We start from the raw sequence: 12,485 nt of genomic DNA on the forward strand, positions 1-12,485 counted from the left end.
TTCATGCATACAAATATTCCGTAAAAACAAAAAGTATGCCTTGTGTATTCTGTCTCATTACAATGTGAACATCTTACTCTTTAGTAGCTTAGGCACTTGTGTCCCAGTACAAGGCTGCGGCACAATCTTGGTGGATGATTTAGCTGGTCAGCAGACAATGACACGACTGAAGTGCAGTGGCTTTCCACTGTATTACTGAGTGGTCTGCATGATCTGCTGCAGGAAGAGGCATGGTGTTCAACCATATCCTTTCACCGTTGCAGCTCATGCAAACAGTTTCATTTGCACCTGTGAGCGCATTATCTTATTTGTCTTTTAAGGTTTACCATGCTGGATTCGGCACCGACGTTGATCTTATGGAGGACATGGTCCTCCAAGACAAGGCGCAGCTGACAGTTATGCAGGATGCATCGCAGTACAGGTGGGCAAAAATGCTTTCTAAGACAACCACTGGACCTTTTACACACATTCCAAAAGCCCATATGTAACAGGCCTTCTCTAATCCACCCCCTTTAGATATTGCTCTCGCCATTATATTGCATAGACCAGTTGGCACATTGGTCATTTTGGCTTTGGCTGGCAACGGCAAGTGGCGCAATACACGAGAAGGGGCATGAGGAGGGTAGTGTGGCAGCAGTGGCTTGCTCTTGCCTCTACCCCTGCTGCCCGCTACCCCTGCAAACATAGATATTAGGTTTTCATGGCACCTTGCAGCACCATGTTGGAAGCACTGCATGCATTGCAATAGGTGTTTGGGTCCAGGTGGTTTGATCACGGGCAGGTAATTTTTTAAACTCGCTCAGCTTTCACATGTGGCAATAAGCACACTTGAGCACGGGACAGCTCTCTAGGGTGTGATTATTGAAGATGAGGAGGTGCCGTCTCCTGATCTCGATATGCTCCGCTGTATGTGCACTGTCGGAGCTAGTCAGTGAGGTAGAGGGGCTTAGAACAATGATCTGGTAGGCAAAAGTAACCCCCTGGTACATTTTCTTGACCTTGACACCAAATACGAGAGAATAACAGCGAAAAGTTGGTGGCACCCAGTGTGTCACAGGAAAAAAGCGCTATGTTTTTGTTGTTGTCGTCACAGTTTTCATGAAGTCACGTGTCAAGAAAATGTACAACATGCGGGCAGCCGGGGGGTGGGGTCATTTTGCTTGGTGAATGATTTATCGCTTTAAGCTCCTCTACGTCTTTGGAGCTAGTTGAGACTTTCAGTGGTTGTGCTAAGTGCTTGCTGCAATCAAGTCAGTAGATCGTATCTCTGCTATAGTCATACTTTCCACAGCCTTGAAGTGACGAAATACTCTACAATTACGTTCAGAGGCAATTTCAGTTATGAATGATTGGCATTTGGAGTTGACATTTTGCTGGCATTTTTATGGTAGTATAGACATACATTACTTTTCTGTAATACAGGCTTTTAAGCTTGAAAGTTCCTTTAAGTGGAATGGAATTCTGTTGCCTGCCACACTTTATATCATATGAGGTTTTCGTGCAGAGTAAGATTAGACTCTAAACAGGATAATATTATACACATCAGGTAGTTTTAAGCCATCAGATATGTTTATTGTTGCTCTCTGGCACTATTGTCTGTGCTACATACAGTAGTTCATCCATGTGTTTGATTGAGTTCTGATGCTATAGAGCACCAGAAATCACAACAGGAAGTTTTCTGTGTCTTGCGATTTGTCAGATATATATATTAAGGTAGTGTGAATTCACTGCCTTTACTTTCCCAAAGTATGGCACATTTCTCTTCCCTGCAAGTCTTTGTGTCAACATTGTCAGACGAAACATCAGCAAGTCGTCGTCCGAGAAATGGCATCTTTAAACGGTGTAGCTCAACTGTTGCTTCAACTGGTATATCTAGGGTCATGGACGTCATCGTCCAAGAAGCCCCCGGACCGTCGAGAGTTTCCGTGAAGGACCGATCGACATACAGTTTCCCTCCAGTCCCCTTGGACATTGTGCAGTCGCTTGGAAAGCACAAGAAGGGACACCACTTATCGTGCAGGGGCAGGATCATCGAGTGGTTGTACCACGATTTGTGCCTTTATGATCTGTAAGTTAGTAGTGTGCCGGTTTCAGTGTTACCCTATAAAGGGGGTCCAGCATTTCAACACTTAGTTTGTTTTTAATACGGCATACCTTCTTCAGTTTTTATTTGAAAATGAAATTTTAGGCTTCTATCAGCGAATATATATACAGGTAAAGGTTTACCGGGTCTTTTTACTGGATATGCTTTGACCATGTGCGCGCTTTAAAGCATTTTCTTCCAAAATGTAGTACACTATGTGCATATTTTACTTATCGTTCTTGTCTTCAGTTTCACATTCAGATAGTGCATGGCTTTCACTTTATGTGACTTACAAACTTGATGTGCTCTTCTAGGCACATCGAGGCCTTACTGTGACCTCAATTAATCTTCATGCAGCAGCTCTTGCAGACAGCACTAGCATAATCTTTGCTACTATCTCCCATCTTGATATTGTGGACACGGATGGAGTTCACAAATCCTTCAGTGCATCGTGGCAGGGTATTCGTAACTAAAGATCAAGATACGTATTCGGAGAGTAGAACTGGAAGCAGCAAGGCATAAAGTTTGGCGGGTAGGTTTGACATCGAGGAAGGGGAACAGCGTGAAAATAAATGGAAAACAAGAAGAGGAGGTAAACACAGACATGGCACTGACTACCAACTAGATGTTTACTTCTGCACGAAACAGGATGAACAGATGAATAAAAAATGCACAAATAAACTGATAAGACAGTGCCATGCCATGCCTATCTGTGGTTAAATGAACTTGCCTCTTCATCACTCCCCAGAGCCACCAACAGCACACTGTCATACACATCCTCTCTTATCAAAGAAATGCAAAACACTTCAGCAATCTTCCTCACAGTCTTGCTTCCGTGGCGGGCTAGAATCATGATTTCATTTAATGGTGGCTCGCAGCCACATTGGCTGCGAGCCACTAGGGTAAATGGGCAGGTGTGTGAATGCAAGGGCAAAGGAGCATTTTCGTGCCCTGGCCACCTTGTAGTTCATTATAGCCGATGCGGCTGTGAGCCACGGTTCCATGAAATCACGACTCTAGCCTGCCTCAGAAACAAGACTGCGAGGGAGACTGACAAAGCTTTTTTAATTTCTTTGAGAGAATGCATGTGTTAGTGTGTTGTCAATGACTGAAGAGTCACATAGTGGCTTACATGGCAAGTTCGTTTGACCACAGGTAGGTGTGGTGTGGCACCATCTTATCGGTTTCTTTGTGTGCTTCTTTCTCTTTTTTGTGTTTATTTCTGTTTCATTACAGAAATAAATACTCAGTTCAGTTAGTACTCAGTGCCGTGTCTGTATTTACCTCCTTGTCCTTAGTATATCTTTGTGCTGTTCCTCTTCCACAATAAGAAGACTGACCACTGGCCTTGCATGTTATCTTGGCAGTTTTTGTCATGCTCATAGCTGGTTTATGGGTGCCAATGATACCAGCATACATTTTGTTCTACTCATAATTGGTAACTGGTGTACACTGTATGATACACTTGGCACGAATGCACCTTCAAAGCTTCTTCGTGATTTGCACATACAGATTTGATGAGCTCAAAGTTTTGCTGACTATTTGCGAGTACCAAGTGAGCAATGTTCGCAGCTCTGGTGGTGTCTTGACATCCTTTTCAAATCTTAGAAAATCGTTGTCGGTTTCTTCGTCCTAACAGTGTCGCACTGTGTACTTTTCCGAAGCACCGCGTGGGCTTGCTGTTAAGGTGCACTGAGCAGCAGTGACCTGCACTTCACTTAATCTTCAGGCCGAGCGCAGTGGGGGGTATGGGCCATCCCAGCCAATCCAGGATTGAGAGAATGTCTTGTGACCTTGAGCGCTGCCTGTGACTCCGCCCAACGAGGAAGTTGCTTGATACCCTCCTGGCACTGGTTTGCTGAGTGGGATGGCTCGTAGTGCCTGCTGCACTCGGGCTAAAGGTGAAGCGAGGTATACTTTGGCCAACAGTGAACACCACCTGTTAGGAACACTGCAGAAGCAATCAGTCACTTGTTCTTGCTAATGGCATCATGCAGTGTACCAAGGCTGTACTTTCTCCTTTTGCTCATTCATCTGAACTGTTTGCTCTGGCAGGTTTCCAGAGAAGCTATATGAGGTAGCGGCAAGGAGGCTCGTGAGGACCTTCCCGGAGCTCTCGGACTCAACTGGAACAGGATGTGTGAGTAACCGGAGATTGTCAGATTTTAATATAATTGCTCATCTCTATTTAAAGATATGGCCCCAAGGAATGAAAATAAACTAAAAATAAAGATCAAACTAGACAGAAAGTTGCAGTTGTGCCGTATATGTACAAAACAGCGCACAGCCTTGAAAAAATTGCACAGCGGGTTAGCGTGGAAGTTGTCTGCTCCGCACCAGAGAAGCTCGCAAAAGTGTGTAATCTGACAAACCCTTTCGAAAAAGTATTGAGGCGCTGCTTAATTAGGAACTTTTCACTTTCATTTGGAAAGAAATATGTGGGCCAGACAGGCAGACGTGTTAATGTGCAACTAAGAGAACACTACCAGAAAGTGAATGGGGTTCAAGGTGGCCATCTTTTGTGTCACTGTCATGACTGCAGGTGCAAACCATTATCTGCCCTGTGCAAGGTTCGTGCTAGACACAGAGATAAGACTGGGAGAGGTAAGTGACGGTGTTCTAGTGTGACACATATACAGTTATGGGTCTCCCGCCATGAAACTCATTTTTCTCCTTCAAGAGCTTCAATTCGGGGCTTCACGGCTTTTACCGAAAACACTGAGCCCTACATATAAGGTGCCATTAGGGCTGGATGTGATCATGCCCGTTAGACATCCCAGCATTGCCTAAAGCCATTGAGTCCACTCAGCTGGACTGCGATGCGTGAGATAATGCAGTCTTGTCGCCCCCACTGTGCGAAGCCTCTAAAGTAAGGTACACAGAAAGTATATCAAATCAACTTAATATTTTAAATGATACATTGTCTCTGCCATTGTGGCATATAAAAAGATGTTGTATTCAAACCTGTCATTTTAGAGAACTTAGTTTTAGCAGTTGTAAGGAGTGGGCTTTAGTCATCATGATGGGTCTTGGATGAAATGTGATTACATCTACAAGCTGCTATTGGCATGCTTATGTTTCAGAACGTCTGGTATGACATCCGAAATTTCATCTCGTTTGTGCACGCAGGACTCGTGGCGCATAGCCTTGCGCTTCAAGGCCAAGCGAGAGAGGCGCAAGCTTCGGGAGCGTGCCAGGCAGGACGACGACTGCGAGGGCGAGGTGCGGCCACCAAAGGCCTCCAGGCCACCCCGAGACCCCACACCAAGGCGTGTCACCAGGCCTGGCACTGTATGAAGCTTATTTCAGAAATAGTATTTTCGGTTTGATTGATCAATAGCTTTGGTGCCAACCCTTTGTTTCCATGTAACATATTGCAGGACATAGTGCTGCCAATGGATGGGGAGGACGCTAACAGCATCCAGGGGCACGTCTTGGAGATGCAAAGAGAACTCCAAAAGCCCAAGCCCAACATGACATATGTGGAAGACTCCATGGCGCGGACGCTGGCCACACGAAGGCTGTGGGTCACAGTCGAACACCCAACTGTGGCGGCGATTGTGGACAAGTACCCTGCACTGCGGCATGGTACTTTTGTAAGTGTCATTGGAATTTAAAACTGAGCATTGCAGAATGACAGATCAATTGCATGTACAGTTCCTTTTTTTAAAATTTATGTTCAGGTGCAGCAAGAGTTCACAGCGGTCACTGGCAAGACCATAGAAGATAGGCTGATGTCTGGCCTAGTGAATAGCAGCTTGAGGGTCTTGGAGGCAGCCAGGGGCAAGCGACACCTCGCTGGTTTTTTCCAGGACTTCGACAACCGGTTTCTTAGCGCTGAGTCTAACCCAGAAGATGGTAAGGAATAATTGCTTAAATAGGCTGGTGTTGATAACAAAACACAGTAAACCGGGTCATCCAGTGCTGAGTTCTTTTAAATGGGCTGTGCAACGATTTTTGCACTTCAATCGAATAATTGTGGAAGTTTTTCTCTCTTAATTCTCAAGCACAAAACCATATTTTTCTGCATGCCGTAGACTTTGTAAAAAAAAATTTCTAAAAGATCGGGGTCCGCGGCACCACTCAACTCCTCCACAGGCTTCCAAGTCACATGCGCATTGACGTGGTTCAGGCTGGTGATGTCATTCCAGTTGTGGTATGTTGTGCAGTACAGTTGTTATGGTGGTGTGTACTGCCCAAAGGAGTTGAAGGTGACGATTGTCACAGCACCCAGTTGCCGCCGTTTGCGTAGCACTTAAGACTCATTCACACAGAGATAAAAATGCGTGCCTCGGCAGGCGCCGACGGTTGCATTGAGCAAAGGAGGGCAGGCATACAAGGTACATTTATAATAAAATTGATGATGAATGTGACATCTTCATTACTACACTAAATTTGTCCTTGTGTGGCCACCCCACTTTGCTCATGCGACCGTTGACATCGGCCGAGATGAGCATTTTTCTCTCTGTGTGAGTGAGCCTTTACTGTTTCAGAATGCAAGGGGAGGCACTAAAAAAATTGTAGCAGCAAACATTCTGGCATTGTTAACATTTTTAAGGCATCCGAGCTGCCGCTAAAATGATTCCGGCAAGCTTGCGACTCGCCGAACGGGGAAGGTGGTGGAGAGACCAACTGGACTAATGATAATGACTATACACTTCGTAGCGGGCGGTAGCTGGTGCCACCTATCCTGAAGCATGTGCCACCTAACCTAGAATGACTTTTGGTACTTGTTCGAGTGGCATTAAAAACAACAAGGTGTATCACATATTGTTGTATAATAAATAAAAAGCGCGTCTTTGGGTAATTTCTCGTAATATTTAAACTGATCATGTGACACAGAAGTTAGTTTCGTTTTTAGTTCAACTGGGTTTTCATGAACATCGGGGAGACGGCGCCACTAAAATTAGGCAGCTATAATAGTGATACAAAGCCTTTTTATGTCTCTGTTCACATTCAAGCAACATTATTTATAGGAGATAAGCCTTATATTGAGCAGATATGCATATCTTGCGCAATAGACCCTTTGCGAAATCCTCCAAGCGCCCCGGCCCGCGGGCAAGGAATTGTGGGAGAGACTGTCCCTCGCCTGGCTGCTATGCCTTGAGATCGCGTTGCCTTGTCACTTTTCTCCTCTTAATCCTCTGTTTTTCGATTCTATAACCCAGGGCTGGCCAAGCTGCGGCTCGCGAGCCGCATGTGGCTCTTCATGTGTTAAAGTGCGGCTCGCATCCCTCCACCTAACAGCCCCCCCCCCCCCTTCCACTTCTCCCGCCTCCCTCACGGTCACACGAGCACTTCCCCAAAAAGAGAAATGGAACGCGTCTTAAATCGAAAGGCAGGTTGCGGTTTGGTCTTGTGCTACTGCTACTATACGTACAGTCAGTTAGATTGCTTTTGACTCGAACAGATCGAAAGTAGTCCGAGTTTCGTTTATTGCTCTAAATAACATATTCTGTGTCACTGCTGCCATTGCCACAATAGTGTGGGAAAGGGGCAATTTCAAGCAGAGAATGGAAATTCTGTGCGAGGAATGTGATGATATGGCACATTGATAGATAAAAATGTGGCATAAAACAGATTCATATTTCCCAACTTTATGGACTAGTTGATGGCTTGTTATGTTGAAAGTAATGGGAAAGCTTCCAGGGCCTCATTTTATGTTCTCAGCGGGTAGCCCATAGTAAATGTCTTAATGGTTTTTTCTTGTTACAGAAATGCTGTTCAGGGCTGCGCTGCAGGCACTGCCATCCTTGGTGAAGGAAAGGAGCCTGTCCTTCCTCTACCCAGATGTGAGTATAGGGGACAAGCCTTTTTCTTGACAACTGATCCCACAGCACTGGCTAACAAGGATTCTAGTGAATTCATGTTATAGTGCTTGCCTTTCATTGGTGGGACGCTAGGTGCTTCAATATTGAGCTTATTTTTCACCGAATTTTTTTAGTGAATCTAATTTAAAGCATGCAACATTAAAAGGGCGATGCAACAATTTTTGTACTTCGTGCAAATACCGCTTAGAATGGATCCCTGAAGTTAATGACCTATGTTTTCACCCCACGCAATAGAAGTCCCAGAAAAAAAATTAAAAGAAAAACGAACAGCATTCGCCCCCTCAACTCGCAGCCAGAACAAGCGGCCACGTGATCTGGAGCCGATTATATGCCGCCAATGTTGATCATAGCCACGCGCTGGTGTCGGCAAAGCACAGGGTACGCGCTGAGTTCCAGACGTCGTTATGGACACGAGCCACTACCTGGACACGTCGTTATTGGACACGAGCCACTACCTGAATGCTTCTCGAGCTAGTGATTATCACGAGCCCAAATCGAGTGCCCACGCAACTCTCGGGTCCAATTTATGAATCGCATACAAATATCGTCATTGGGGTGTACTGCAATCCCCACATTACGTCATCGAATTTTGCAACGGAGAGATTGAATGAAAATGATCGCTTTTGTCCTTGAAATTACACTGCAACAAAGGAGTTTCTTGGCCAGTGGCGTTGGTCCGAGTATCCTTGCGTCCCACTAGTGCCAGTAAGCTCTTGTAAAGTGAAATGCATTCCAGTAGAATATCGTTGCACCGCTCCTTTAAAGGATTCATGAAACAATGTTCAAGCAACCTTTTCATAATGTTTCAGCGCCTGACTTTTTTTTACGCTTCTTGCCTTAGTGGTTCAGAAGATTTGGGAAACAAGGACTAAACAACAAAATAACAGTGCATCATATTTTCATCTGAAGAGGCAAAATATACTTCAGTGTACAGTGGCACTGAGGGTGTTAAAATTGCGCGGCTCATAACAGTATTGAAGGAGGTTTTTTTATTGGTCAGAGGTGTCAAACATTTTGTCTGAACACAAAATCATAATTACCATTGTATTTAGGATTCTGATTTTTCTGTAAAAGTAGTTTCTATTGGGGTTTGAAAGTTGTAAGATAATGTAATATAGTTTGAGAGGTGTAGAGATAATGCTTCATTAAACCCACTGGTGCAGTGATGCATTGTTTCCTCACAAATTTTAATAGATTTTGTTCCTCTGACATTACAAAAATATGTCAGAAGTCTTGTATTATCGGCAGGCTTTCATTGTGCAAAGTTTTAATGGCACCATCTACCCAAGGAAGTCAACGAGAGCACCCGCTCCCCAGTGCCTCACTGTAACAGGGTTTGCCTCGCGGTGTTCCGCGGTGCCCCAGACAGAATGTTAAAGGGATGCTGAACTAAAATTTGGATTCCACAAAATGAGTCTGCAGAAATGTTGAATGGGACGCCATGAACCGAAAAACGTCACTCATGCCGCAATATCCCAAACGGATGGTATTTTTGGTAAAGAAGGGCGTGACTGAGGGAAGAATGTGATGTAACCATTCCCCTGGAACTGTTGAGAATGAGAGAAAACGGCCTCGCTTCTCTCCTCCCCGCTTCGGTTCACCTCATCGAGGGGACAAAGCGAAGAGGAGAGGGAATGAGAATTGGCAACGCGACCAAGTCTCCTCGGCCTCATTCATTTGCATGCTTCTTTTTTAAAAAATACAGGCACCCGTTCGAGACATAACCCAAAGCTAGTAGTGGTAATAGCAGGAGCATTTATTTAATTTCTTTGCTTTAAAAAATGCTGCGGTAGAAGGTCCGCTCTTGAGGCTGCACTGCAATGAATGCTGGGGGTGCACAAGACACACTAAAACTGGAAGTCTACATTTCTCATGACCCATGGCTACACATGTGACCCATAAGTGGTGTAAACGTTGATGAGTACCTCACACTCTAAACTATTTTATTTCTGAAGATAAAAAACAGCGCTCCTGTACAAAATTGGTTTTCTGATCTTGACTATACTATCGAAAGGAAGTAATTGCCAGTAATTGCCGCAATCATTTGACCGAAGTCTGAGAATCGTTTCATGGCTGCTTTAAAAATATAAGTGGATCAGCATATCTTGAATGGAAATGTTTTTGTTTTTTCTTTCTTTAGGACCCTGCGGCACAGCCAACGTACCCGGCCATTGGCTACGAGGGCGACGACGTCTACGACGCGACTTCATTTTTTGTTTGTGTGGATGAGCTTCGGGTTCAGGAACACACTCTGCTGGGGGCTGTCGGCACGATGACAGCTCTTTACTGGACCCTGAACATGGAATTCAATCCCAAGGCTGCAAAGACACTGCAGCTATTGTCACACCTCATTGGTGTCAAATCCGGTCTTACAGCCAGCCCTCTTGTTCTTGTGGCTCTAGGAATCATAGATGGCTGAGCCGGCATTGTGCATTTGAGAGAAAAGACCACCCTGCTTTTCAACCAGAAAGAGTACCACAACCTGGCAAAGCTTAGGCTTGCCACCAGATGTATTTTGATTTTCAGGAGAAAATCACCGTTCTCTTTTCTCTCAAACATCCTGTACAGTAGCTGTGCAGACAGACATGCAAGCTTTTGGAACGAAATGCCATCCAGAACAGAGGAAATCTTGCAAATGCTCTTCAAGTGTCGCTGTGCCTTGTTCTATCGCAGACTGTATGAGCCATAGCTAGAGCCCTGCGCGGGTAGCAATGTGACCACCTACATATGCAGACTTGGAATTTGCATTCGCAGACTTTGTATCCGCATCCCTAAAGTTCGGAACCATATTCGATCCGCTATCTGTGCATTCATTTTACATCATGAAAATATAGAAATTGGGTTTCTTCGACAGGGCGATGTGCAGCGTTGCATCCTTTATTTTGTTCCCAGGACGGCATTTTTTGTGGAGTTAGAGAGCAGTCTAAGCAATCTTTTTTGAGACTCGCTTAATTCTTAACCTATGAACGTTTTTCTTACGGAGGGAAGTATTGTCAATCTTGATCCACGGATACCTATGTCCGATCTGCAATCCACCAAATTTTATTCATATTTATTTGCATCCGCCAGTTTATTGTGGATATCCGCGGATATGCAGGGCTCTAGCTATAGCACTGCAGCCATGGCCACACCATATCCCAGCACCACATAGGAGCATCTTGAAACACTGCACCGACCCTATGGGGCTCAAATCACACTTACTTTGTTGTTGGCTAGGTGCAAAGCAGGCACCACCACAGTTTTTGCCTATGTTTGCTTCACAGACCTTTGTGTATGCCTCTTTCAGTGTGGGGACTCCCCAACTTACAAAAGTGACTGCTAAGCAACCAACAAAGGGGACATAAGTTAAGCATATTTGTTTCTGATGATTCTACGCTTATCTTGGTAGATTACTTTTACTAGAAGGACAGACGGCTGTTGAAAGTCTCCTCTAATTTCAAACTGTTCCAAATGTTGTCTCTAAATGCATAGTAAGTAAATGTTTAAAACTGAATTTGTGAATGGTCTGTGCTCAAAAATTAACTTCTTCATTTAGAACTCTTTTTGAGTTGGTAAAGTGCAGTGGAAGTGTCTGCTTTGTACCTAGCAGACAGGAAAAGAGTGATTGCAACCTGGAAGAGTGATTCCGCTGCACGGGTAAGTGCAGTGTTCCAGAGTGCTCCTGTCAAGTGGTGCTGGGAGGCATAGAACAACCAGAGCTACCATTTTACATCTAACAGTTTGCTATAGTACTTCCATTGCCATTGACTACATGTGTTTGTAAGATTTTTTTGTTTTAATATTCTGAAAGTGTTTCAGAGTGCAGTGGATGTTTCGTAATTAATCATCTTTTAGTTTCCTCATCATGTCCAATGCCTGTTTAGTAACTTGTTTTGTAGAATTTTGGTCTAGTATTTTGGTTTTCATATTTTTCAGGGTTTGATTACCCTGAGTTTGTATTTTTCACATGTATCTATTCTGTTCAGAATACCAATGTCACTTTTTGAGGGCGACGTCTGTAAACAAACCTAAGCACTCTAAATGAAAAATAAAGGAATATTTGACTTGGAACCAGTATACCTTTTCTGACACTGCAGCGACACTGCAACGGTGGACCTGCAGTGTGTGCAAGGTTAGGCTAAAATATTAGCCGCTGCGGTCCAAGTGTACAGGACTAACAGTTCCTCCTAAGGGTCCAAGGGCTAGGGAATGACAGTTAGTCCTAGGGGTCTAAATGTGAAGGAAAAACAGTTAGCCCTAAGGGTTTAAGTGTGAGGGAACAAAAGTTAGTCCTAGGGGTTCAAATGTGAGGGAATAACAGTTAGTCCTAAGGGTCTAAGTGCAAGGGAATAAAGGTTAGTCCTAAGGGTTCAAATGCGAGGGAATAACGGTTAGTCCCCAGAGAGTAACTGCAAGGGCTTAACAGTTAGTCTCCAGGGGTCAATTGCAACGGCGCAACTGCGAGAGACTAATGGAGGGGTCCAACTGTTACTCCCCTTCCCGTTAGTCCCCGAGGGGACTAATGGTTGTTGCAAGGCACTTGCTCCCCTCGGGGACTAAGTCGCGCTCCCCTTTTTTTTAGAGTGTACATT

General features: G+C 44.6%; 1 protein-coding gene across 1 annotated transcript; it reads left to right on the top strand.

The window, feature by feature from the left end:
- Nucleotides 1–230: 230 nt before the first annotated feature.
- On the top strand, nucleotides 231–10,333 carry LOC120842684. The gene is made up of 8 exons (XM_040213839.1): nucleotides 231–421; nucleotides 1,877–2,068; nucleotides 4,139–4,223; nucleotides 5,213–5,374; nucleotides 5,464–5,679; nucleotides 5,767–5,941; nucleotides 7,799–7,875; nucleotides 10,055–10,333. Exons 1-8 carry the CDS (start codon nucleotides 231–233, stop codon nucleotides 10,331–10,333), a joined length of 1,377 nt encoding a protein of 458 aa, XP_040069773.1.
- The last annotated feature ends 2,152 nt before the right edge of the window (nucleotides 10,334–12,485 follow it).

The sequence above is a fragment of the Ixodes scapularis genome, unplaced genomic scaffold, assembly GCF_016920785.2.
Source record: "Ixodes scapularis isolate PalLabHiFi unplaced genomic scaffold, ASM1692078v2 ptg000520l_1__unscaffolded, whole genome shotgun sequence".
Lineage (NCBI taxonomy): Eukaryota > Metazoa > Arthropoda > Arachnida > Ixodida > Ixodidae > Ixodes > Ixodes scapularis.